At 44.5% G+C, this 27,142-nt stretch overlaps 1 protein-coding gene across 1 annotated transcript in view; it reads right to left on the reverse strand.

Annotated features, from left to right (window-relative positions):
• KIF21B (kinesin family member 21B) overlaps positions 1 to 9,222 on the reverse strand; it is a 66,118-nt gene extending 56,896 nt beyond the window's left edge. Inside the window, exon 1 of the mRNA XM_054980408.1 lies at positions 9,214 to 9,222. Coding sequence (XP_054836383.1) covers positions 9,214 to 9,222 — 9 coding nt within the window. The remainder of the gene's footprint in view (positions 1 to 9,213) is intronic.
• Positions 9,223 to 27,142: the final 17,920 nt, after the last annotated feature.

Below are 27,142 nucleotides of genomic sequence, written 5' to 3' on the forward strand. Positions count from 1 at the left end.
CAGCAAATCAGGGGAAAACACAGAAGTAGGACAATCAGAGGACAACGTTATATGAATGCTCCCCAAACAGCACTGCAATAAAGATGCCAGGATGAAGCAAACACCTGTGCAGAAACAGCCCTGTATAGATCAGCATGTTGGCTGCAGGGAGATTTCAACAACCTGCCCAGCTACTTCCAAGCCTATCTTTAAAGTTTTGTGGACCAGGTACTTGTTTCTTTCTTTTTCTTTTACTCATAGCTGTGATTCTCAGAAGTCTGTATTCAGTTCAAGGAGTTCACCAGTTTCCGCATCTTTATATGTATTTAAGAATGTGGGATGTTATGTATGTACAGAACATTACTCTTTCCAAGAGAAAAGAATAGCACAGCCTCTAGAAATACATCTGTAGTTTGCATGTCAACTGTCAGGCTACATTCAGAAACCAGCACTCAACAGAAAAAGTAGATGCTCATCTATTTCTGTGGTTGGCAACATGCAGACATAGCTTGTCTTTACAGGAACAAGCCTCGGAAATCCTTAGGCACTTGCATGCTCCCTTTCCTCCCCTCCCCTCCCCTCCCCATCCCATTTTGGTTATGTGGAAACCACAAACTAAAGCTTATTTCTTGCTTAGACACTAGGATTAAACCTTCAGAATGTGGGATAGTACTAGGCAAGAAAGGAAATGTGGTTTGGATGCAACGACAAACAACGGCTTGTTGTAAATGTGGAAGTCTATTTCTAAGGCTTGCACAATAGTAATACGTTAGTGTCTATGTGAAGACAGATTTTTGGTTTTGTCTCTTTGTAGCTGCCCCTGATTTTCATTTAATGGTTGGGTTTTAACCTACTGCCAAAAGCTAGAAGTAAGGTGGGATAGAGTTGGATGCACCTAAAGCTTTCCTACTTCTTTTTCAATGGAAGGAAACTGGAGATGGAATAGGAGCACACCAGTATTGCTGAGTATTGGGCCACATTCATTGATGCTTTCAACTTCATTCAGAGTTGCTCTATTCTTTGTAATGATTGATAACTGAGTGAAGCAATTTTAAAGTGTGAAGCCCTAATACAAACATGTCAGCAAACAACCATCCCATTTCCTTTCCCTCCTCCGACAACCTGCTGCTAAGCCAAATTATAATGTCTATTCATTTTAAACTATAATCTACATGCTGATATTTTTATCTGCTGTCAAAGTAGGTTTTTATGGACCAAAGGATTGCTGTTGTTACCAGTGTGGGACCTGTCCTGTGAGATTCCACAGGACACAATTTTATTCCCCAATGCTATTTAACCTCTATGTAAAGCCCTTAGGAGAAATCATTTGTGGCTTTGGAGTAGGATGTTATCAATATGCCGAAGAGAAAGATCTGGGTCCAATAGGACCTTAAAGACCAACTAGATTTCCAGGGTATGAGCTTTTGAGGATCAAAGCTCCCTTCATCAGATATGAGAAATGGAAAAAGGAAGGAGTCTTTATAATCCAGGTAAAGGGTGGGAGGGGCATTGTAAATTAGAGTGTCAGGAAGCTAGCAATAATACATGGGGCATTTTCACATGGCCAAAGCCTCCAGAAGATCGCGTGAAACACATGGCATGAAGCGTCTTCCTAGCGTGATTTCCTGGCATGATCCCGTTTAATGGCACAGTTTCTGACGTCATGTTGTAATTAGCTTCACAGAGAAGGGGTGTGAAGTGCAGATGCTGATGACACATCGCTCTATATTTCTTTATCCAAATTCCCTAGTGATGCTGTGTTTAAATGGCTAAGTGTTGAAACTGAATCTTGACAAGACAGAAGTGAAGCTCGTTGGGAAGGCTGAGGTCTCCCCTTAAAGTCAACTCAGAAACTCCATTTAGTAAAAAATACGACAGCTCAGATTCTATCTGGAGCTAAGAGGAGCGCACATATCAAAACCATTCTGCAGTCACTCCATTGGTTACCAAGCATTTACTGGGTTCAGTTCAAGCTACTGGTCATTATCTATAAAGGCTCTCTCATGCTTTCACTCTGCAGAATGTACAAAACAGAAATGCTCAGGAGGGTATTTTTATAAAGGAATTAAAACTGTAATATAATAAAAAAGTCTAAGAAGGAGTAGGACTTAATCTATTGTAATATTTATATTTATTATCTTGACTTGCTTTTACTGCACTATCCTCTCTACCTTTGTAATCTACTTCGTTTATGGTATGTCATGTCATATAGTTTTCTGTTTGCATGGTTTTCTAATTTTGTAATCCTAGTCTTTTTGCATTTTTATTGGATGTCTTATGCGTTTGATTGCATTCTTTTTTATATTTTGTAATCCGCCTTGAGTTTCAGTGAAAAAAGGGCTACGAATGAAGTAAATAAATAAATTTAAATCCAATCCATAAATAAAACATCTTCAGTACTGGGGGAATGACCAAACATAGCTTGGTAAAAATCCCTCTAGCAGTACTACAGTTCACATCATGGGCTTAATCTTACACGTCTGCAAGAGAAGCACAAGTTAGTGTTTAAGAGAAATTGCACATTGTTCACGGCACCATCTCCTCATTCATACCTCCCAGGAGAGGGCATCTGGGATAGATTTGCATGCAAACACCTCTCCATACACACCATGTCCCAAGCCTGTCCTCCATTTCATTTAACAGCAGAAGAATATTTTGACAGCATTTGGTAAGGGATATTCCCCCAGAGCCCAGAGGGTCAGATGAACCATGCAGTAAGAGTTAGGGAAGGCAATAAATAGACAAGCTTATTTGCTCTCTACAGTTCCAAACACTGCTCGGGGAAAAGCCTGCTCTCCTGTTGACTGCAAGAATGTATATTGAAAATCTTGTGCCATCCCCCAAGAGCCTAATCAAGCTGCATTGTACCTTTACATCCTAACTCCATTTTTGCTTCACCTCACCCACCTCCTTACTGGGATATAAAGGATCAGGGATCTCCACTCCTCCCTGTATCTGAAGAAGGGAGCTCTGACTCTCAAAAGCTTACACCTTGAAAATCTTGTTGGTCTCTAAGGTGCCACTGGACTCAAATCCTGCTATATTACCTCAGTAATCCTTATGATGGCCCTGACAACATTATTGCTGTCCACCTTACAGAAGGGAGTTAAAAGGGGGGGCAGCATCTTGACTAAGGGCCCCTGGTATTTATGAATTCAAATATTTTCATCCCTCCTTTTATAGAAGTCCCCAAGGTAGAAAAATTAAATTCAAAACATCTATTTTTAAAAAAGGCATACAAGACAAAGGACCACAGTATATAAAATAACGAACTCGCGTGAGAGATTAGAAGCATACTGTAAAAACAAGAATGGCAGAAAAAATTATTTTGTACTTTGCTCCTAAAGAATTCCACCTTACCTAGCATCTAAATGCCAGAAGAGTCAGAATGATTCGGCCCTCCTTTGTAAGGGTGTGCCAGAATTCTTTCAGCACAGTCACTGTCCCTGCTGTCCTTGTGATGATAGAGATCCATCCAGAAAGTCCTCTGAGGCAGATCCTAGCACATGAGTAGGTTTATATGATTACAAGCAGCTTAAACTCCATTTTGGAGTTTAAAGGTACATGAAATTGACCAGGAAACAAGCCAGCAGCCAATACAGATGCTGTAAAATTGGCATAATATGGTCCAAGCGGCCAGTAACTGTTTATCTAGCTGTTCCATTCTGAACCAGTTCTGGATGCTGTTCAAAGGCAGAACACTTACAGCATATAGTAATCCAATCTGGATGTGAGCCATCGCAGTGTGAGTTACTAGGGCTTGGGCTAGGTGTGAGTTACTAAGGCTACTTTAGTAAAGTAATAAAGTAAGCCATACACGCCCCTGGCCACTACCACCATTTGCATACAAAGATCTAAAAAGCTGTGAGCCTGAGGATAGAACTACATGTGTAGTTTCATAGGATCTGGGAGACCAAGGCCCAAACCCCCATTCAGCCACTGGGCCAGTCACTCTCTCTGAATTGTTGGGAGGATAAAGGGGGGAGCAGAGAAGCATGTATGCTGCCCTGAGCTCCTAGGAGGAAGGTCAGGATAAAAATGCACTAGACAGACAAGCCAACTCAATGAAGCTTGCTGCCATTAGTTAGTAGCACAATACTAATCCACAAATGAATCCACTATCAAGCAACTGTCAGTCTGCACACTTGCTAAAAAGATATAACAAAGCAATGTCAAGCAATGCCTACATCACCTCGAAGCGCCTGCTTTATGATCTTTTGCCCTTCATCTTGAACTCCTGTGTACAATGGAGACACTTGCTATGTATGTCATCTGGCAGAAACGAGAGTTTTCATAACCAGCATCTGTGCCTTGTAGCAGTGCTGCTCACTTTTCTCAGCTTATCACCACCAAAGAGACATTCAGGAGCTCCAGGCCAGCTGCACCCTCAATTTTGTTGCCTTCGCTGTGGCATCAACAGCACCTGCGGACTTTTGGATTTCCATTGTTCCTTATTTTAAAAAACAGCCCATATATTAGATGATCACAAACCTCTAGAACAGCAGACCTTAAACTCTTTTTTTATTGCAGACCTCTATCTTTGCTTGCATAATATTTGCAGTCACTGGCTACTATAAAGAGTTCCAAATTCAACTCTTTCTGTTCTCCTCCACAACTGTTCTGAATGCATGGTGTGAAAGAAGCAGGAAATTGTCAGATTTGTTCATGCTCCATGTCCTCAAGCTTCATTAAAACAATGCATCCTGACAATAATATGTCTCAGCAGCTCATAAGATGTGCAAACTAATCTATATTTTCTCCAGTCTCTTTCATATTTAGTAGCTACATGGGGAGGGGAGGAGTTTTCTTTTTAATTTGCATTTGTGATATCTTGCTCTGGAAAAAGCCTTCAGCATTCTCAATGTGGTCGCTACGAAGTGTATCACTGAGCACCCGCAATTTAAAAATTGCTACCATAGAACATAATAGCAGCTCCAGTGTTCTAGTTCTATCAAGTAAACATAGTGTGTGTGTGGGGGGGGGGGGCAAGATTATCTCCCTTCTTGCCCCAATGCCATAGTCCCAATCCAAATATGGGGATCCCTCACAGCTGCTTTTTAATATTAAAGTAATTATCAAAAGACCTCTCAAGAATCTCCTGCACAGTGTGCAGTATGACCTTTAGTAACTGAAGACTATGAACTTTATTGAAGCCCCTTTACACATAAAAAGCACAAAAACTTTGAAGCTCCACACAGCTGAGAGGCAGGAAACATTCTAGAACAGAAGAACAATGCAGAGAACTATCATTGTCGACAGTCCAGTCCTTTCATTTACCTCACGTGTTCAGAGTCCTCAAAACAACATTTAGTACAAAGAAAAACAGAACTGTCTGAGGCACAGGCAGGAACTGACCTCATAACACTCTCAACTGGAGCTCATACTCTCCAGATCAGACTGGCAACCTTTCTGCTACGGGCCGTAGCTTGCTGCACTGTCTTTATCAAAAAAAAAAAAAAAGCTGAGAGTTCCATTTGCATAGTGGCCACTAACTGAGAAAAAAGTGGATAAATGGAGCACTGGGAAAAGGCTGGTTTGAGGCACAGAATTATTAAAACAAGGGATAATGTCCAAATGTCATGCGGTACAGTGGTTGTGGCCAAGCAAACAGGTGCATCTTGAAGAGTACCTTGAGTTAGTCAAACTGGTAGCTCATGTCAGGATGGCAAAATGATGTTTAAAAAATGGTTTCCCTCAAAGTTTGAAACACAAACAATATAAGAAGGGAATAGTTAAACTGTGCTTACATATAACTAAGGTCCTTAAAATAGTAACAAGAGTAACAATAGAATAAGACTTTTATTAGCCCCAACAAATAAACAGGCACATAGAGCCCCTCTCACTTTCTTCTTGTAGCACATGGCCTGTTGTCATCTGTCTCAATACTAGAGATTAGAATGGATGATTATCAAGTGCTTTCCAGCTCTTGCAATTCATCAACACTGTGATCCCATGCGAGTGAGCATTGTGGCATTTATTTACACGTTAAGCTGCTGTATGCATTTATCTCTTATTCCACTCTATGCACTAGGGAAGGAGAAACAGAAGATGAAATTTCCAAAGGGTGATGGCAAGTGTAACACCACCCCAACTTTAGGGCTCTTCATATACAGGAATATACAGGTTGGGTCCAGGGTTCTTCTCCCCCCATGTCCTCTGTAACAGTCACACATGACTTGCAGGTTCTCCTCAGTTCCCATGCATGCAGGGCCTGATTCATACTTGGTCCACTGTGGAAAACCATGTACACATGCATAGGGTTCTCGAAGTCCCCCTCCCAAATAATTTAAGATCAATGAAATGGTTAAGGGAGAAAGCTGAAGCCCATTCTCCTCCATGCATGCCACCGTCATGGTAGGAACTGGACCCAGCATGCATGGGAACTGAGAACCTGCAAGTCACTTGTGACTGTCAAACATGGGCACACAAGGTGGGGATCCCAGACCCATCCCTTATTTTCCATAATGTGTGAAGGGACATGAAGTCAAGTGGGAGATCCATGATGGGTTTTCTTTAACATTAAAAAGTAGCTGTGGAGAGCCCCTGATTTAGATCAGGCCATGACACCTTCCCTTCACGCCATTCTCCAACAGAAATTGTTCCTCAAGAGCAGTTATTAGCTGCTGCAGGGGCTAAAAGTGAGGGACAAGATGAATATTTGTCTTTTTTCCCTACAAGGGCTAATACCAGCTCTGGGGAAGTGATTGCTATTGCAGAAATAGCACATGGGGAGAAGGGTATCTCTACAATCCTAGAGAGCCACAATTCTAATCCAAATCAGAGACTTCCTGCTGCCACTTTTTAATATAAAAGAAAATGTCAGGAAACACACTAACGTAATGTGCAGATTGCCCCTCAGATCTATTTTCCTCCTAAGTACTTACCATTGGTGGCAATCCAATGGCTAATTCCACTGTTAGCAATCGACCCCGACCCTCACGCTAATAGGGAAGCTTATATCATAAGCCCCTCTCCTCATGTGCTTTAAACACAGCACTGCCTGGCAAGGCAGGAAATGGTTGCCAGCCCCTGGCTGGGAGTTGGAAAATTACTGGTATGTGAGTCATAAGGAGGGCTTTTTTTCTGGGAAAAGAGGTGGTGGAACTCAGTGGGTTGTCCTCAGAGAAAATGGTCACATGGCTGGTGGCCCCGCCCCCTGATCTCCAGACAGAGGGGAGTTTAGATTGCCCTCCGCGTCGCTAAACTCCTCTGTCTGGAGATCAGGGGGCGGGGCCACCAGCCATGTGACCATTTTCAAGAGGTTCCAGAACTCTGTTCCCCCGTGTTCCCCCTGAAAAAAAGCCCTGGTCATAAGCAAGATTGACTATCAGCCCCATACCCCAGAGATGTGCAAAGATATTAAGACGAAAATGTCTTCCAGGAGTTTCTGAATTAATCACATCCTGCTGATTTTCCCTTATCCATTCTTCCCATCTGGGCTATTCAGGGACCTGATAAGCTCCTCCTGTCCAGCCATCGTGAGTCGTCATCAATCATTTTTCCCACCTTTAATTCCTCCCAATCAAATTTCTCCCAAGGTATTGTTTTCACCTCTGGACCAAGCATTAAACTTGGTTTAGGACAGAGACACCCAGTCCTACCCCAGGGTACATTATACACTTTAATTACACTGCCCTCGGCTGGAGACGTGTGTGTATTCTTGGATCCTACATCCACCCTCAGACACATGTCTGAGCCTCATGCCTCTTCTTGCCATGAAGCACTGGTCTCTCAAGCTGCTAGCCCGCTGATGTCCCCTATCTTCTAGACTGGTAATTACCACTGATTTTCCCCCAAACTTCTCTCTCTTTTCTGCTCTTATTTCTTAGTTAGCTGTGTGTGTGTGTGTGTGTGGTGTATTTTGTGCAATTGCTTCTTATTTTTTTCATAAAAACCATTGCTGTTGAACTTCTACCTATTTATTAAAGAGTTATCTAGAGGACTGATCCTCATATACACCAGTAGAGAAATCTCACTTAGTTACCCTCTCTCACTGCTTCTCCTTGTACGCTAATTCGTCCAACTCACAAGATTACCTATTTGAGTAACACCACCTTCCATTTAGAAACAAACAAACAGACTTGTGTTGTTTCTTACAATGCAGACTTGTGAAGTTTCTTACAATGCAATCATAATAACACTTTCCCGGGATTAAGCCCTATTGAGTAGATCTGAGTAGACCTGTTTAGGATTGCTCTCATAGGAAGCATATAAGCAGGCTGTCTTTTGCCATCTTCTACTGTCTTTCTTGCACTGAAAGAGTAAATGGTGCCAAATGAACATAAACCAACCCTTCCAGAAGCATAGAAAGGCCTCACTTGTGCCAATAATTAGCTAACAGTAGCACTTAAATCCATTCCTGGGGGATAAATATTAGACAGCATTACCTCCTTGGCAGTGCCTATTGAGCTTGGGTGATTACAACCCACAGCTTTGTGGACAAGGGATTAGCAAGCCACCCAAAGCAAAGAAAGGGTGATTCATCTCTAGAAACTACCACAATGGGCTTTTTTTGCGCAGGCATGCCATCATCCCCACACATGCAAATGCAGATGCCACATATAGTATAGTAGCTATAGCAGTAGTGAGGGAGCTATTCTTCCTTGGCTTCATTCTGTTGCATGGCAGTAACGTTTGAAGGCCTGATGTCATGTGAGTAGGACCAATCACTCATTCCCATCCAATCAGTACCTCTGATCCTGGCCAGGTGACAACTGAATGGCTGACTTGAACAACTAGCCCCACCCACATGATGCTGGATCTTCAAATGCTGCAACAGCATCATGGGAAGAAGCCAGGGGCAAACAGTTTCCACACTATGGCAGGGTAGGAGAAAGAGAGTCCTTTCCCATGAAATGGCTTTTTCAAGAAGCTGCATCACTGTAATAATACATTGATGATGGAAGTTAAAGGCACCAGGAGCTCCTGGCTCTCATGTATCCAGCAACCTTATCCATACCATGCAAATGCACTGGCAGGGTCAACTTGACTTTTATTGGAAACAAACTAGCAACAAAGCCTGTTGTAGCAAAAAATACAGTGGGCTCTAGAAAGGGCCGGGGGGCCGGGCTGGCCGTTACCCCTTCCCCAGTGCCCAAATCTGAGGCAAGGGGAGGAGGGCAGGGTGGCATACCTGCCTCCGCACCCCCCCCCCCCGCCACTATGGCTTGCTGGGGAGGAGAGCAAGGCATGCCTGCCGCCACACACCCACCCTTGCCCCAAGCGCCCCCTTACCTCCCCCATTGCGGCTTCAAGCTAGGGTTGCCAGCTCCAGATTGGAAAATTACTGGAGATTTGGGGGGGTGGAACTTGGAGAGGGTGGGGTTTGGAGAGGGGAGGGACCTCAGGCGGGTATAATACCACTGAGACTACCTTCCAAGGCTGCCATTTTCTCCTGGGGAACTGAGCTCTGTAGCCTGGAGATGAGTTGTAATTCCGGGAGATCTCCAGCCACCACCTGCAGACTGGCAACTCTAGGCTTTGCGGGGGGGGGGGGCAAGGCAGGCAAGTGAGGCTTGCCTGCTGCTGCATGCCCCCTGCCCCCCAGTATCATGGCTCTGGGCAAGGGGGGAGAGCAGGCAGACGAGGGACTGTACAAGCCCTGAGGGACAGATTAGGACCAATCAATGCAGGAAAAAATGAATGCAGGAAAAAATTGGCCAGCCTCAGAAGCAGGGATGGAGACCTGATTATAGTCCTGAAAGGCGAGGTCTTGGGCTCCCTGCAACATTCTGATTTCTTCTCCCCTCTTCATGGGCTTTAGCAGTTTTTACATTGGCAGCTGTCTGAAGTTGGAAAGGAGCCCTTGGGTAGCACCTCCTCTGTCTGCTTCCCTGAAGAAACACTAACCAGTAGAATACATATAGACTGAAAATGGTAAATACTCCATAGCCTGGTGCAGTGTACCTCTGAACACCAGTTGACTGGCAACAATCATATTTTTATGCAAGACAATCCACATCAGAAAGTGATAATTCCAATGTGGCACCTGCTGGCACTTTCCCTGGTGTGCACCAAGCATTTTTAGATAGTGGGTGGGGCAAAGTGGGGCTTTCTGCCCAGCTTCTGATTCACCAATGGAGATCTGATTGGCTGTGCAGCAGCTTTGGCAGCAGCTGCAACCACAGCGCAAGGATAATCACTGCATGGCTGAAGGAAAGCTGTGTGTATGCAAACAAATATATATTTAAATATATTCATTTTAAAATAGGTCTGCCACACCAGCCCCCTTGTAATTGGAGGGAAGTTGGGAGTATTGGCCATTTACTGATTTCATCCTTATGCATGCACGTCAGTGTGCATGCACTCCTGCAGGTCACCCCAATAACATCACTTCTGGTGCAACTGGAAGTGATGTCACTAAACTAATGTTTTTGCTACATTTGGGGTCAGTTCTGGCCCTGGTGCAATGCTGTCACTCCCGGTCACACTGTAAGTGACATCAGCCACAGGTTCATGAGAGCACACACATGGCCATTTCCTCAGCCTGCCTGCTGTTGCTGGTCAATCTCTGGAACCCTGCCTCTTTCCATCAACTGCCAGCATCGGCAGGAAGAGGCAGGAACCCCCAGGGAACTACCTGCCACTGGCTGGCATTTGGGAGCCCTAATTTTAAAAGGCAATGTGTTAAACAGAACTTCTGCCTGAAATGCATGACCTCAATCCATGATATTTTGTGGTTGGTTCTGCCTCCTTTGGCAGCCATTTTGTTGTGGTGCCCACCAGCCTGTGTCAGAATCCCAAAAGGTGCCCTCACAGGCTCAAAAGTTTGGGGGCACTTGCCATGGACTGCCTTAGATACACATTTTCATGCTACATGAGTTGAGTAAGAAAAACTGTCTTTTAAAAAGTGCTCATTCCAAAAAAACAATATTTCATAGGAGTTTTAATGCTTCCCAAAATTTCCATTAGAAAAACTGGGGAGAGTCCTTGGGGAAAAACAGAATGCCCCCTCCTAATTTCTTTTCTTTCTGGACTTTTACATCTCTACTACTGGACAGCAACAGCTCTTATCCTGTGAAACAAAGGGCACCACAAGTGAAAAAATCAGCATTTTTCTAGTCCTAAAGAGACTCTCTAAAAACTCAACTCTTCCCCTTCCCCCCTACACAAACTAAGTATACCCTCTAAAATTATCCTGCAATGTCTTCCTGTTATTTGGATGACATCAGAATAAAAACTAGTGGTATGGGGGCAGGATGCTACTGTGTGGGTAAAGCCTTCTTTATATGACTCATCAACCCATCAACTTGAAACTTGGCCAAACTGCAACTGTTCAAGACTAATTCCTTCAACAAAAGCTCAAGATTAAAGTCAACAATTTGCCATTCCATCCATGCCCCCCAAAGAGGAGGATCCGCTGGGCATATGGAGGAAGGATTACCAGCAGAAGTCTTGGTCTCTTTGAGAGATCCAGAGCACAGCAGGTTTCAGCAAGAATGTTTACAAAAGTGGCTGAGGTCTGGAGGTTGCAAGGGTTTAAATAAACTTGAAATCTACTTCCTTCCCCAGTTTCACAAGCTCTGCTTCCTGGCCCCTTCTCAGTACTTACAAACTCTCAGACACTACAGGAAATGCTCAATGAAGACCAACTTAAGTTCTTAAGTTAGTCTTTCTTGAAAATACTCTTTATTGGCAATTTGAGATGAGTTCTCTTCTGCCTGGCTGTTCTAAGCTAGATTCATACAAACCAACTATGATTCTCAGACAACTTCAAAATGATGTTACATTGAACACGTAGCCGTCACACAGCAGCCCCAGTGTTGCTTCACTTCCTATGACTGTAAGGAGTCTGGGAAGCTCCGGCTGGCACACTCAGTGGCCCTGCAAAACCCATCCTCGTGGAAGGCACAACTGCTTGCAGAGATACAAGCCACCCACAAGGCATTAGAAACCTTGGAGCAACCGGCAGCTGCGGCCTGTGCAACAGTGGGCAGGGGTTGTTTCTGATCTAAAGTAGGTGGAGTCTCCTTGATCACAGCGCAACTAAGCAGGAAACCCACAAAGTACTGTAATCAGTTTATCTCTTGCAAAGCCACTTTGATAGCAGATGGAGACTGAGTTCTGGTACTCTAAAATTATTTCTACCTTCAATGCTGAATTTAATTAAATTTACATCAGACTTAAAACAGGCTTTATTTAATTGGTCCCAAATGTTGTGTGGATATTCAATATAATCTGAAATTGCCCTGCAGTATCTGAGTTTGATATTGAACTGACATTAGTCAAAACTGAATTAAGCATGTGCAAATGAAGTTGAGCAAATCAACTTTTAAGACCATCCAGAGCCTAAATAAATAAGATTTTGTGTCTAGCCCAGGTCTTGTAACCCTTCTTCTGGCTTAAGTCTTAATTTTAGCTGGGAAGTTTCATCAACCAGTAGTTATTCCCTAACACATTTCTGCGCACTACACTGTCTGATGGTTATCTGTACCCATGTACAAAACACATGTATATGTTTGTGAAGAATGGATCTGGAAACAAATGATCACTTTTCTCTTTTAATATACTCACTACAGCATTAGGACGGGAGAAAGTTAAAAAGCAGCTGTTTTTCTTTAATATCTGCTCAGTTCTTTGGCTCTAAGTGTTGTACACTATTATGTTGCCCACCATAAGTACTAAGCTACACACAAAATCACAATTTCTATAGCAAATAAACAACAGAATGTTACAGAAAAAATATTTTCAAATATTTCTTATTGTGACATCTAGAAACACAACTTGCCAGGGAAGAAGTACTTAGCTTCTTTGTACTTTAGAAGGCCTGGGTCTTCTAAAGAGATATTTATGTGTGCAATACAAGCTGCCACTATAACCTGAAAATCAAGGCTGGTTTTTTAAAGGAAGTTTTATCGTATGAAAAAGGCTAGATAGACATATACAGTTCAGATGGTGAGGTAACAGAAAAGCCTTTCTATCTGTGAGCAGACAGAGGGAGAAAAAGATGCTGAACACCGCACAAATAATGCAATGAAAACCCTGATAAATCTGGCTTAAAAGTATGTAATGACCTCTTACAGCCTCTGAACAACACTTTCCTCTTTTACTATCTGTTTTCTAGTTTAACAGCCAGGTCTTCTGCTTGCATGGCATGCTCCGCTTAAACTAAGTATAATTGCAGTGACAGGCTAAAAAGCAATGGAACAAATGTTAAAAGGATAATTACAGATGTGGGAAAAGCACATGGGAGGAAGGCAACCTTGTACCAGACCAGGCCTGCACAACACATAGTCCAGACTAAAAAAACTGGCAAAGATGGTACTTATAAACTACTTGGCACAGCACATTATAAGTGAATGGTGAGCTGTGCATGTTGTGCAGCCTTGTGACTAATCTGACATCCCTTTTTGAAAAGATAATTAGTTTTCAGGGCATGGGTAATGCAGTATTTGATATAATACCATATAGGCAATTATGAATCAAAGAGCTGTGAAGAGTAAAACTAAGAAGGAACTGACTACAGAGAAATCTATATAGTTCATTCTTATTGCACCCTTCTGACTCTCCCATCCTCTATTTTATCCTCACAGCAATAATCCTGTGAGGTTTTAATTATTATTCTAACATCTTTAAAGACTACGATTTTGTACTCTGTACTTTAATAATCCTTGTAGCACACACCTTTAAAATTGTTTTTTTTCTTGTCCCTTTCCTTTATCTCTCTTTTTTCTGTATTCCCTTTTTGTTATAATAAAATGATTTTTAAAAAAACATAATCCTGTGAGGTAGCTTAGGCTAAGAGAGAATGGTCATTAATGCTGAATAGGGACCCATATCTCACCAGCCATCCAACTCTCTAACCACTATACCTAGAATGGAGAAACGGTCAATCAAGTTCAAGTTAGAATGAAATTATCAGATAGCAGGCCTCAGTGACCAATCCTGAGGCCTATTTTTATTCATCATTTTCCTTAATGACCTTGGGATGAAAAGAAATGTGTTGATCAAATTCCCTGACAAATCAGGTCAGCAGATGCTGCCAATAAGGCAGATGAACACGCAGCAAAACGAAGTGACATCTTAAGCAAAGTTAAACATCAGCTGGAAATGACAGGGAAAGGATGATCTCCTTTTGGCTGAAACACTAGCAACAGTCCTTCCCCCCAAAAGCACGATCTGGCCACAGTGATCCATGCTCTGACTGCACGCACCCAAGTTCCATTCATATAATGCACACTATGCAGGACTGCCTTTGAAAAGGGTCTGGAAGCTTCAATTAGACCAAACTCTGGCAGCTAGACCGGTTGGTTAATGAAAGATCTGCCACGCATATCTGTTCCTGAGCACAGTTCAAAGAGTTGGTTTCTACCTTAAAGGACTTAAACTACTTGGTGCCAGGGTTACTGAAAGACTGTCTCTGCTTATACTACCCAGCCCACCAGTTCCAATCTGCCTCACAGCCCCCCACTGTCTGCGCCCCTGCCTTGAAAGGTTAGGCAGATGGCAACTAGAGACAGGACTTCTTCTGTGGTGGCACCTCACATTTGGAATGCCCTGCCCCTCAAGGCTCACCCAGCACCTACCTTACTACCTTTTCAGGTGCCAGAACAAAACATTTCTTTTTACCCAGACTTTTAATCAGATATTTTATTTTTTAAGCTGTTTTATGGTCTGCTTCTGGTCTGTTTTATAGATACTTTTATGCTGTTTGTATGTTCCCGGCTTGTTTTTAATGGCTTGTAGCTGACTTGAGCGGGACTCCAGAAAGGTGGCATAAAAATTTCCACAATAAAATAAAGAACTACAATCATGATGACTATTAGCCACTAGTACAATGTGCCTGCAAAAAGGAAACATTATAGAATGGGTTAGGTCAGCAGTCCTACATTTCAAGAACCAGGGCCCGTCTTTGACCTCCACACAGTGGCATGGGAACCACTGACCTGCAAACATGTTGCAATAAGTTATGCTTTGTCGCTGTTCTATGACATCACAGCCACATGAGGGGAAGAAGAAGAGCCTGAGTTATGATCTCAACAATGTAAATGCCATGACTGTGAGCAAAGAACCAAGAGAGTTTGGGACAGGAAGCACAAGTTGAGCACCAGGAGGTGTACTGCAGTAAGGAACACCCAGAACAGGCAGGTTCATACCTCCCCTCAATTCAGAATCCCTCCATTGGATATTTTCTCTCCCTGCTCTGCCTGGCCTCCCCTAACTCCACCAGTTGTCCAAGGCTCCTCTCCTGTGCCTGTATTGTGGAGCCCCTTCCCACACCAGAGAGAGGGGCAACATGCCACAAGTACATGTACAGAGTACCAGAAGCCTGACTGGCAGTGGTTGGTGATGGCTGGGTCAGGCAGGGAGAGAGACAGAAGGCAGGGCAGAAGCTTTTACAGGTAGGAGGATCTCTGAACCTGCCTGTGCTAGAAAGCTTTCCTCCACTGAGTGATCTCACTTCACCCTTCTGCTGCTCATCTCATAGTCTCTCTATACATTGTGAATTACCTGGGGATGCTCAAGTGCAGGATTTTATGTGTGGTCCTCAACACACGTGCAGGCTGTTCTTGCTCTGGAGCACATGCATGCTGCTTTCACTGGAGCTCCCTTTGTGTGATTGTATCTTCAAATAAGTCCGGCTCTGTTTTTCCTGCAAGGCTCCTTTGACTTCCCAGTTTGCATTTCTTTAAGGTGTAAGAAACTGTCAAGACCTGCATTTCAATTAAAGGATGTGGGAGGTGGGGGAAACTGGGATACTTTTAGCAGTTGAGGAGGAACTGATATCAAATGCATGAATGTACTCATGGGGAGCAAATTGAAGTGTGTGAGCAAATGCAAGGGAAGTTGGAGGGGAGACTTGTGAAATGAGGTTCACTTGAGTGTCCCTGGGTACCCTGGGTACTTCGTAATGTAAGACAAACAGAGACAGGAAGGTGATTCCCTTCCTCTACTTGTGAGCACTAGTAACAGGCCTTTCCTCAAAGCGGGGTGGGTGGGGGGGGAATGGCAGTTCTACAGGGATTCCAAGGCCCAGATGGGGTAAAGTCCGCTGGATTAAGAGATGCATATCTAGTTAGGATAGAAAAATGTTATATAGGTACAGGAACATTGTTCCATGATCATCCACAATCCCACTCTTTTATGCTCATTCAGTTGTATGCATTTTGAACAAACAAGGCTACAACGAATGGTTAATATAGAAGCTATTTATGTTAATTGTGCATGTATAAGAAACAGTGGTCTACAAACAAATACTAGTTGAAAAACTTCAGTATTTGATGTGTGTGTCTGCATTCCTGTAACAGTTGTGATAACAAAGAATATCAGTAAGCTCAAGACAGAATGGGATAACTTCATGCCATATATTTTGTTATTTTTAAGGGAGTGCATGGTTGTGCTTCATGGGGGGGGGGGGGGTAGTGCAGAAAAGATCCAGCTTTCCCACTTACGATTTTGCAGTTTCAAGCTCTCTCTCAGGAGTAATTAACAGCAACATCTAGAGGCAGGACGATAGATAGCATGGATTTGTACTCCCAAGTTTCCTCCCATACTATCCAGCCCACCAGTTAAGATCTGCCTCTCAGGCCCTGCTCTCTGCACCCCGCCTTCAGAGGTGAGGTGGGTGGGGTGACCAGAGACACAGCATTTGCTGTGATGATGCTTCACCTCTGGAACCCCACCTTCTCCTCTGAGGCTCTCCTAGCACCTACTTTACTTTCTTTTAGATACCAGACCAAATCACCTTTTTTTTAACTCAGGCTTTTAATTAGGGGTTTTATCTTATCAGCTTTTTAATGGCCTGCTTCTGTTTTATGGATTGTTTTTATGCTGCTTATGTCCAATGGCTTGTATTTTAACATTGTGGTTTTTAATTGTAAGTGGCTTTAAGCAGGAATCTGACAAGGCAGCATAGAAATAGTCTAAATAAATAAAGTCTTACAGGACTTGGATTGGAGAACAATTTGGTCCCTTCTTTTTCTTTCTGTTGAAAAATGACTCACCAGTCACCTCAGTGTTGACCTTGTGAATGGCTGACACACAGTTTTATTATGGCCTGAGGATGAAAATCACTACATAAGGCCTAAGAGCAGGCTACAGTCACTTCACGAAGGCCACCTAAAACAATCTGCCCATGCCTCTGTCTTCTAAATTATATTACTAAATACACTACATTTGATTAAATAATTTCTACAGCCCCATTAGAAGATTCTTGAAGTATCTGGAAGTGATGTAAACACTCTTCATATGATGATAACTGCCCCCAAGTGGTAAACTATTAAACATTACAGCTGTGGAGCAGAGCGCTCATCAGGGGAAAGTAGTTTCCCACACTTTCCTATGGCTACTGGAACAATATTCCCACCAAATATTAGCAGCATTATCTCTTTCCATGATGGCCTTTGCAGGCCATAGCCACAAAGGGGTGGTGCTCCCTTGTTGATCAACTTGTCTGCAGTCTTGTCAATTAGCCCACCTGTGGCCTGACGTGCTTTGCCTGAACCCTGGACTGTCTTGGACATTGCCTCTGGAATATGTTGCCTGACCATGGACTGTGACTTTTGGACTTGCCTTTGGATTACGTTACTTGACCCTGGACTTTGACTGTGGACTGTGACATGAGAACACCTGCTGTAGAAGACCCTGTAGTTGCCTCCTGCCTGATGAGTAGGACACAATCACCTGTATACTACTACAGTCTTCTGCTAATCTGACCAATGAATGCAAATGCATTGGAATGAAAAGCACCGGGCACTTACTTATCAGAAATGTTATAAAATTAAATGTATGTTATTAAATATGATTTAAATGAATTAAATGATATTATTTATGAAATTGTAATAAAGAAATTAAATAACGTCAAACCTATTAGACAATTTTAAATTCTGGCTGTAGTGCATCAATTCTCTCTTCTTACTCTTAGACCTTGAGTCCACCTGAATGCAAAACTTGTGGCTACAGAACTTGACAGAAATAAAACACAATCTTTGCCCAAGTTTCTGCTCCACCTCTACAGTTCCCTCATAATTGCTTGAATGCATTCCAGTTATTATAGCCCAGTACAGTAAAAAAATTGGTTGCAAAAAACGCATCCTACCTGCTTAGACTTGACCCTTGTGCATCTTGGCTCATTTCAGCTTGCTAAGATGGTGGAAACAACTGGGTCTAGAAGACAGGGAATGCTTCACTAAATGAGACTTCATTCCAGCTATCTTGAGAAGGAGGTAGTATTATTTCTGAAGAAACATTCTTTGGATTCTAATCATTATCAGCTGGTCATTAATATTCCTGATTTGGACAAGATTCACAGCCAAGTGGTGGCCACACAACTCCAGGATTTCTTGTAGGAAAAAAGTAAACATAGTTCCCTGTGCAAGCACCGAGTCATTACTGACCCATGGGGGGACGTCGCATCACGACGTTTTCTTGGCAGACTTTTTTGTTACGGACAGATGACCTTTTTCAGAAGGACTACTCTGCCAACAGACCCTTTTCACAATACCTACATAGGTACTGCTAAAGACCTAGAAAAGCACAATCATGCAGTTACTTTTGTTCTGCCTCTCTTACCATCGATGTTCGGCAGCACTCATTACAAAAGACCGTTCACTGTTCAGATCTGTTAATGTTCTGGTGAAATTCCCCAGAATTAGCTTATCATCCATGCAGCTATAGACTTGTGGTTACCCTAAGAGAATTGTTTTTTTTTCCCCCTGAACACATTTCCCTAAATAAGCTAGTATATATTATGTCCAGAGTTCTTTTCATCGGATTGCTTGAACTGTCTGGGAGAAATCACAGCTAAGGATTCACAATAATCATAATTTACAGGACAAGAATAAAATCAGTGATGCAATATGACAGAGGATGATCTCTGTCAAATTGCATCACAGACTTCATTCTTGATCTCTAACACGTATATTATTTATAGTTATTTTAAAAATTATACTAGACTGAAGGATGAACAGATCCCTGGATCAGGAATATCTCTAATTCACTTGTTAATTTCTCAGTGCAATAAGAGAGGAGAGAGGCATTTGAGAACTTGAGGTTCCCTTGGAAAATACCACCAGAATACGGTCCAGATCTGTTGGAAATAAAGTTAAAAGTACACAAGATTTCTAAACCCCTAGAACATGCTTTGAGCCATTCTACTCTTTCACATTTCTCATTACAGAAGTAGAAAAATGGACACGCCCCCTCCAACATGAAGTGTTGCTTCTAGCTCTTTGAATAGCCCATGATTCTGGAAATCTATTTCCCCATTCAAATGCATTGTTGGAAGATTCAGATCTAGATCTTACTATAATCAATCTGAATAGAACAGAGGGAGAAGATGATAGAAACAGCTTCAGTTTCCATATTGTTTCAGCAGGATGCAGGCCTGTATTTCAGCCCCAGCTGACTGCCTTCCCATTACTCTGCCACTCCCATTAGCTTCTAATGTGGCCAGCAGCATAGGAAAAAGAAGCATCCACACATAACTCAGCCAATTTAATCTGGCATGTGTTACCAGTGTGCTAATAACCATCTTCGATGAGGTACATTTTTAAACAGCAGATGTGCACAGGGAAACCCGGAAAGAATGGGCAGAGAAGGTGTCAGTCAAAGCGCAGATGGATCTCTGCTTTTTTTTTTTTTTGGCTGACACAATTCTCAAACCTCTTTGATTAGCCTCCTTGCCTCAGTTCAGTCCCTCTCTTATTTTACAATAGCTACTGTGTGACAAAGAAACAATGGACCACATGCTTTAATACAGAATTTGGTATAAAAATTGCAATATTCCATGCTGGGGGAAAAATCTATGCTCATGTTCTGTCTGAATTATACAAATAAAATCGATTTACATATATCTGCTTAGTGCATAATCCTTCTTCTGGGAACTATCCAAGAAGCTATGCAGAACAGAGACTCTCTACACCCCCCCCTCCTCTGGATATCTATTCTGTCCCCTTGGCTTCTGCCATTTCACTAAACATGTTTAAATTAGCATCTCTCCATAAGGTCTAGATAACTTGGATTATTTTTAATGACAGCTGAGATTCTCAGGAGGTGAATTCACAGCACTGAGTTCAGGTAGATCAAAATCTATTCTATAAACAGAATTCCCTACCTAGTAATAAATCAAGGATCACATCTAAGTCTACTCTCTGGGCTGCTTATTTTTTATATAGTGCATTGGCACAACTGGGGGAGGGGAAGGACCCTCTTCCCACATTTCCAACTGACATGAAACATCCTATAGTTTCACAGCAAAGTCCTGTTTTTAAGCCATGGTAGGATTTTACTTTTTAGAATTCTACCTCTCCTTTCTCTTGGGCCTCCCAGAAAGGCATTCTAAACTAAAACAGCCAGGGCGGAGAATGCACAAACCAGGAAACAGAGGCAGGACAACCACCCTGTTTTCACAACCTTCAGGCCACTGGATTGTCTCACTTTGCTGAGACATGGGTGGATGGAAAGCACCAGTAACCACACAGCCAGGGGTTTCATTTTTTCTTGCAAAAAGTTTCTGTGCGACAGTGATGCTGATGCTAACCAAGCAGCAACCAATAAAAACTGCGCATCATGCTCTGCTTTGCAACATGCTCTGGTATTCTTCCTGGTTACGCAATGAAGAACAATGCAAAGAAGTCCTACTGAGATCCAGGTGAAGCCCTCCACAGCAGCAGCACCCCCAGTCTGGCTGCTGCTGTTGTACATGTGGTGTGGAGTATGTGCTTCTCTCCCTGGCAGTAGCAATGAAGTGCTGCCAAAATGACAGTCCCTAGTCTCTGTCTGGTGTCAAGGCTTCGGACAAAGCCTTTCCCTGCCCTCCCAGCTCCAATTCAGCTAACTACTTAGCCCCTTAGGATGACAGACTGAGCTGAGATTCCAAGGCTGCTCCTGAAACAAAGCCAACACTTTCTCCATCCTACTCGAAAATACAGTTCACAGCTCAGAGCTCACAGTAATTACACCAGATGCCAATGCCAGAATCATACTGCTGATCATTCAAAACACAAATAAAACACACACACATTTGGAAGCCTCAGTGACAAGAGTCAGTACAAAGAAACCTTCGACTGGGTGCCTCTGCATTAACACCACCCTTCTCCTGCAAAGGAAAGGAACAATCACCTGGCTTCAGGTATTCAGGGAGCAAGGGACCTGAAAAGCATTTGCATCACATGGCTTGCGCACACACAAAGTGACCAGGGAGCAATTGCATTTGGAGAGCGAGCAGATAAGAGCTCTCTGTGGGTGTGAAGCAGCACTGCCATTCACAGAAGGCACTGCATCCACCGACCCCTAGCCCCACCCTACACGAAGGGATGATATTCAAAGGACAGCACCAAGCACCTGCACAGACCAGATTGGAGCACAAACATCAACACGGGAAAAATAAACCGCTGGCCAAGGAAAACAGATCTTTGTTGGAGGCAGATAAGAGCCAGGTAGCCCATTCGGAAGCCTGACAAGTGACGCGTTTATCATGAACATCAATAACGGGGAGAGACGAAGCACACGTTCACGCACTGACATGACTAAAACGCAAGGCAGCAAAATGCATTTCCAGTGTGTGAAAATACAGGATTTCCTTGTTTCTCTTGCTTCATCTGCTGCTGGGTTCAGAAAAAAGGAGGGGCAGCCCTGTGTCTCTTCCAAAAACAAATATCCAGACCCTTTTATTTGTCAGAGGAACACAGGTTTCATAGAAAGGGACACGCTGGGAGGACAGGAAGGACGGGGTGGTTTTGTCTGTAACGACCAAAATCCCTACGCAGCTTTCACACGCAGGGATAGAGAGGGGCTTCCAGTCACTGGAAAGCGGAGCCCACTCGGCGTGACCCCGAGCAGCAAAGACAAAGAGGAACCATACTGGTCGGAGGACGGATCCAACCCACTGGCAGAACTCACGCGCCCCTGCAGGAGACAGACACGCGCCTCTGCCCCGCGACGCTCCCGCCTCAGGGCAACGGCGCTCTGCCGTCACAGGGGCAGAACCCGCTCCCTTCCAGATGCACTGCCGGGCAGCCCCACAAAGCCCTGGCAAGACCTGCGCACCGCCCCCCCCCCCAGCAGCCGATGAATGGACCGCCCTGGAGCTGGAGGTGGGAAGCGGCGCTTTGTCTTCCACCTGCGAGAGAAGCCTCTCCCCGGCGGGACTGGCGTCCCGAGCTCCCGGCCGCAGCGACCTCACCTCACGGCCACCTTGACGCTGCAGCTGTCCCCCGGGGCGGCCATGCCCTCCTCGTCCTCCTCCTCCTCCGCCGCCGCCGCCTCCTCCCCACACCGCAGCAGAGCGCTGCCCCTCAACCACCATGGAGCGCTGCGGAGACCCGGCCAAGGCGACGCTCCGGCTCGGCTAGGAGCACGAGGCTCTGAGGCTGCCCGGGGCCAGCGGGAGCATGCTGCTGAGCCTCCTGCAGTCGCCGCTCTTCCTGCTTGCGGGGGGAGGCGGCGGCGGCGGCGGCGGCGCGACAAGCTGCGCTGAACTCCTTTCCACGCTGCCCGCCCCGCGGCGGTAGCGGGACTGTGGTTAAAGCGCAGGCTGCGAGCGAGCCGAGAACCAGCCGGCGCAGGGGGCGGGGACGGAGGCGGAGGCAGGGGCGGAAAGGACGCGGCCCACCCACCGGTCCGGGAAAGAGGCGGTGGGGAAGGGGGAGGCTGCAAAGCCGTGTGGCTCTGCCTGAAGGGGCACGTCCGGTCCTTGGCTATATCTCCGCAACTGGAGGCCGGGACGAGCCCAGGAATCCACTCTCAGCGCCAGAAACTAAAGCCACATTCAAAAAGAGAGCGTCTCTAAGCATACATAGAGTTCCTCCCATTCGCCACTAACCCCGGCCTGCCACTAGAATTGGAATAAGAACATCCGTCCGTATCAGTGCTAGTAACTTGCAGGCAAGGTTTAGTACCATTAACCTCGAGGCGTTGCCCAACTTCGTGAGTGTAACCAGGGCTCAGCCATGAAAAGTGAGGAGCGAATGGGTGCACCTTACAGAGGTACAAGCCGCTTATCATGATCTGGTCTATATATATCATTGCAGGCAACAATGAATATTTTTTTCTTTCTTGATTCACCTGGTTGGATGTGTGGCATGGGACTGTTGTATTTTAGTTGAGGGCTAGCTACAGTTTGCTTTGGATCAAGAAAAATGATACTCGTCCTGCTTCTGACCCAGGGTTGGGACATTCCTTGAGATTTGGGAGTGGACCTTGGGAAGGGAGCTCAGCAGCAATACTATGTAGTGGAGTCCAGCCCCCAAAGCTGCCATTTTTTCCAGGGGAAATGATCTCTGTAGGCTAGAGATCAGTTGTAATTGAGGTTGCCAGCTCAGGGTTCGGAAATTCCTTGAGATTTGGGGAGTGGAGCCTGAGGAGGGCGGGCTGAGACCTCACAGAGTATAATGCCATGGAGTCCACCCTCCAAAGCAGGCATTTTCTCCAGTTGTAATTCTGTGGGATCTCCAGGCCCCATGTAAAGGTTGGCAACCCTAGTCTTACCACAGTCAGAAGACCTGGAAATTGTAAGGAGCTTGCAGTACAATCAAAAGGAACCATGGTCCTTCTCTTGACATTAATCTAAGCAATTGTAACATGCGAATAGTGTGCGTTGTGTGGATAACTTTCAATGGCGGCCCAGGTCACGACTGTTGCCAGGTCGGCCTTTTTTCATCTTCGACAGGCCAGGCAGCTGGTGCCCTATCTTTCACCCTGGGACCTGGCCACAGTAATCCATGCAACGGTCACCTCCAGGCTAGACTACTGCAACTCACTCTACGCTGGGCTGCCCTTGGGCCTGACCCAGAAGTTACAGCTGGTCCAGAATGCAGGGGCACGTGTCCTTACCGGAACGCCAATCCGAGCGCACATTCATCCTGTGCTGTGCCAGCTGCACTGGCTTCCAGTGGAGTTCCAGATCCGGTTCAAGGTGTTAACCTTGGTGTTTAAAGCCCTTCACGGACTGGGACCTGCACACCTGCGGGACCGCCTCTTCCATTATGTCCCCTGCAGGGTGTTGCGCTCTGCAGACAAGCAACTCCTAGCGGTCCCCAGCCCGAAGGACATCGGTCTGGCCTCAACCAGGGCCAGGGCTTTTTCTGCCCTGGCCCCGGCCTGGTGGAACACTCTCCCGCTGGAGATCCGGGCCCTGTGGGACCTGTTACAGTTCCGCAGGGCCTGTAAAACGGAAATGTTCCGCTGGGCCTTTGGCTGAGTGCCAGCGGGTGTCCTCCTTCCATCTAAGAGCCAAACTACAAGTGATGTCTTACACAGGTTGGACACTAGCCGGCTTCCCTCAAGTTTTGATGGGAAATGTAGGCGCCCTGGTTTTACAGCTTGGCTCTCCATTACAGCTGCAAGACCAGGATGCCTACATTTCCCATCAAAACTTGAGGGAAGCCGACTAGTGTCCAACCTGTGTAGGACGTCACTTTTAGTTTGGCTCTGAGACCACCACTTTTTCTGGGGCTGCCCTCGGCTGTCAGCTATGCCCGTATACGGACTCCCAATATTTGTTTAAATAGCCTGCTCCTGGACTATTGTAATGATTTTTAAAAAATTATTGATTTTATGGGTTTTTGACTTTAATGTATTTTTTGAATGTTGTTAGCTGTCCTGAGCCCATCTGTGGGGAGGGCGGGGTATAAATCAAATAAATAAATAAATAAATAAATAAATAAATAAATAAATAAATAAATAAAAAAAAAATAAGAGAAGGCTGCCAGATTCCTTGCAGGGCTTCTCTGCCTTGAACAGTGGTGTAATAAAAATATCATGGGAATTCTTCATTCAGCATGATAAATTGTAAACGCCCCCCCCCCCCCCGTACTGAGTCTGCTGGCCCAAGAGCCAGCCACATGTGGTTTTCCTGTTGCTGCTGAAGGTGCCACTACAGCACAGAGCAACGTTGCTCCCACATGGCAGGTTTTTCTGCCCAGGTCTCCTACCATTGGCCATCCCCCCTCCCCTGAGCCACCAGGCGTTTAAAAATTGGCAATTAAATATCATATTATATAATATGTTATATTACATTATAACAATCTGGTTCTCGGAACTCTCAGCTTTCATTTTAAAAATCTATAGCCCAGTATGTTGCGGAGATAATGCCTTTCTCCTGATAACTCTGCAGTGAAAGGTGCTAGAGACTTTTTTTTTAAAAAGCTGTTAATTCAGAGGCCCTGCTATCCTGTTGCTGACCTTTAAAAACAAAAAGCTCCCCCTCCCACACTGGTGTGGGGAGGAAATGGCTGCCACAGGCACAGTTTCAGGGAAAATGGCTCCCCTGTGGACAGGAAAATCCAAACTTTCCTACCCAGCCATCCAGACTTTACTGTGATCTCTCCTAAAACTTCACAGCAAAGCAAGTTTGAGAAAGATTGGAGGAAAGCCATGGAAACCCCAAGAGGTGCACAAATGCACCATGATGCTGTGAGGAAGTGGGAGTGGGGAGCTCAGGGCAGATAACCCATGTGGAAGAGAGAGCCTAAAGCATGTTCACTCACAGCTCTATAAGCACTTTTTAATGCAGGTCTCCCAATAGTGTAAGCTTGAGAATAATTCTCCTCTGCCCCGTGCTGGGCAGTAATGTCTGTGCTTTCCATATTATATTCATGGAATTTGTGCCATTTCCTGTAAGGATAGAGAAATATATAAATAGGGTCCTCTCTAAATGACATTCTAAAAGCAATTGATTTGACAATGTCTGGGGTGCCTCAAGTCAAACTATCCTGTGAAGGGGCAATGACCTACTGCTCATTTGCACATTCTAAGGCCCCCACTTCCTCCAGTGGTAGTTTTGGTGTCTATAAAGATAAGCCCATCCATGCACTTTATAGATTAGTTGTGGAGGAGGTGTCAATGTGAAACCATACCTCTGGTGTGTCATTGAGACAGCCACTGGGAGTGTGTCTCATTGTAAACACTTCCAAGATGTATTCAGTTTATGGAGGGGGGCATCAGCGTGTGTATTTGTGGAGGGGGAGAACTCTCACAGTTCAGAACTGCCCACACAGACTCTAGCAGTATCTTCAAGACTTCATTTATTATGGCATAAACTTCTATGGACTATAGCCCTGAATGCTTATGCCATAATACATTTCTTAGTCTTTAAGGTTCCACTCGGCTTCTTGTTGTTTTTGCTAACGCAGCTTTCCCTCTGGAAGTTGTTACCATAGGAACACAGACAGTTTCACCCATTATTGTATGATGCAGTGGCAGATAAGTTATGTATGGCTGGATTGCACAGGGCCTCCTTTTGCTTCACTAGTCTCAGCAGTTGTAGTTGCTATTGGGTTTTTTCCCCCACATGGTCCCTGACATCATCACACAGCATATGTGTTCCCCAACTAACTGGACTATAGGAGGAATCTACTTTTTAAAATGGTATCAAAATAGCTACTGAGCGGGGCAGCAAGCAGGAGTGAAATTGGGAGAGGGAATCTTTGGAACCACATTTGGATCCCCTGAAACACATCACATAAAAATGTTTGCCTATGCAAATTTGCCTCAACCTTATATCCCCCTAGTGTGAATCAAAACATCCATAAGGGGACACCATACAGGACTAAGATATGTGTTTCTGAAAGTCCCATGTGTGCAGAAAAATATAAATACTTTTAGATTATTGGGATGCTAAAAAATACAGGACAGTAAAATCATGCAATTCTGAGCTTTACATAATGACCTTCAATGATCTGGCCTTGTAGCAAAACAGATAAACAAAAATGCTTATCATAGTTCTATGCTCAGGACAAACTTTGCCAAGGTATATCAAAGTAATCCAATCAGAAGCTTTCCTCTGTTCTTTGTGGGAACGATGTTTCATGCCTGCCCTAACCCTGTCTTGTGCTCAGTGTGTACGGTGGCCATGTCTCAATGCAAAGAATGTGCATATATCTTTCCATTACCCTTGGCAGCTACAATTCCCCCTGCCTATTTCTTTCTTGATTCTGTCATCTACTCCCATCCCACACCAGAAGGAGCTGGACAAGAATGCTGGGAAAGGAAATGTGGGAGCAGGAAAGCTGCTTCCATTCATCTTGGCTTCTCAGGGGAATTTTTATGGGAGATGTATGACCTTCAGGTTGCAACTTGGCAAACCTAGCATATATGTACATACCAAATGTCTTCTTCATTCAAGTGCAGGGCAAGGGCATGTGATTGAAGAGCTCCTTGTAGCTACTTGATGATTAAAAGCCAGAGGCTCTGGGTGATGCATTGCTCTTTAGGATGTTATGAA

Source organism: Eublepharis macularius, chromosome 5, assembly GCF_028583425.1.
Source record: "Eublepharis macularius isolate TG4126 chromosome 5, MPM_Emac_v1.0, whole genome shotgun sequence".
NCBI lineage: Eukaryota > Metazoa > Chordata > Lepidosauria > Squamata > Eublepharidae > Eublepharis > Eublepharis macularius.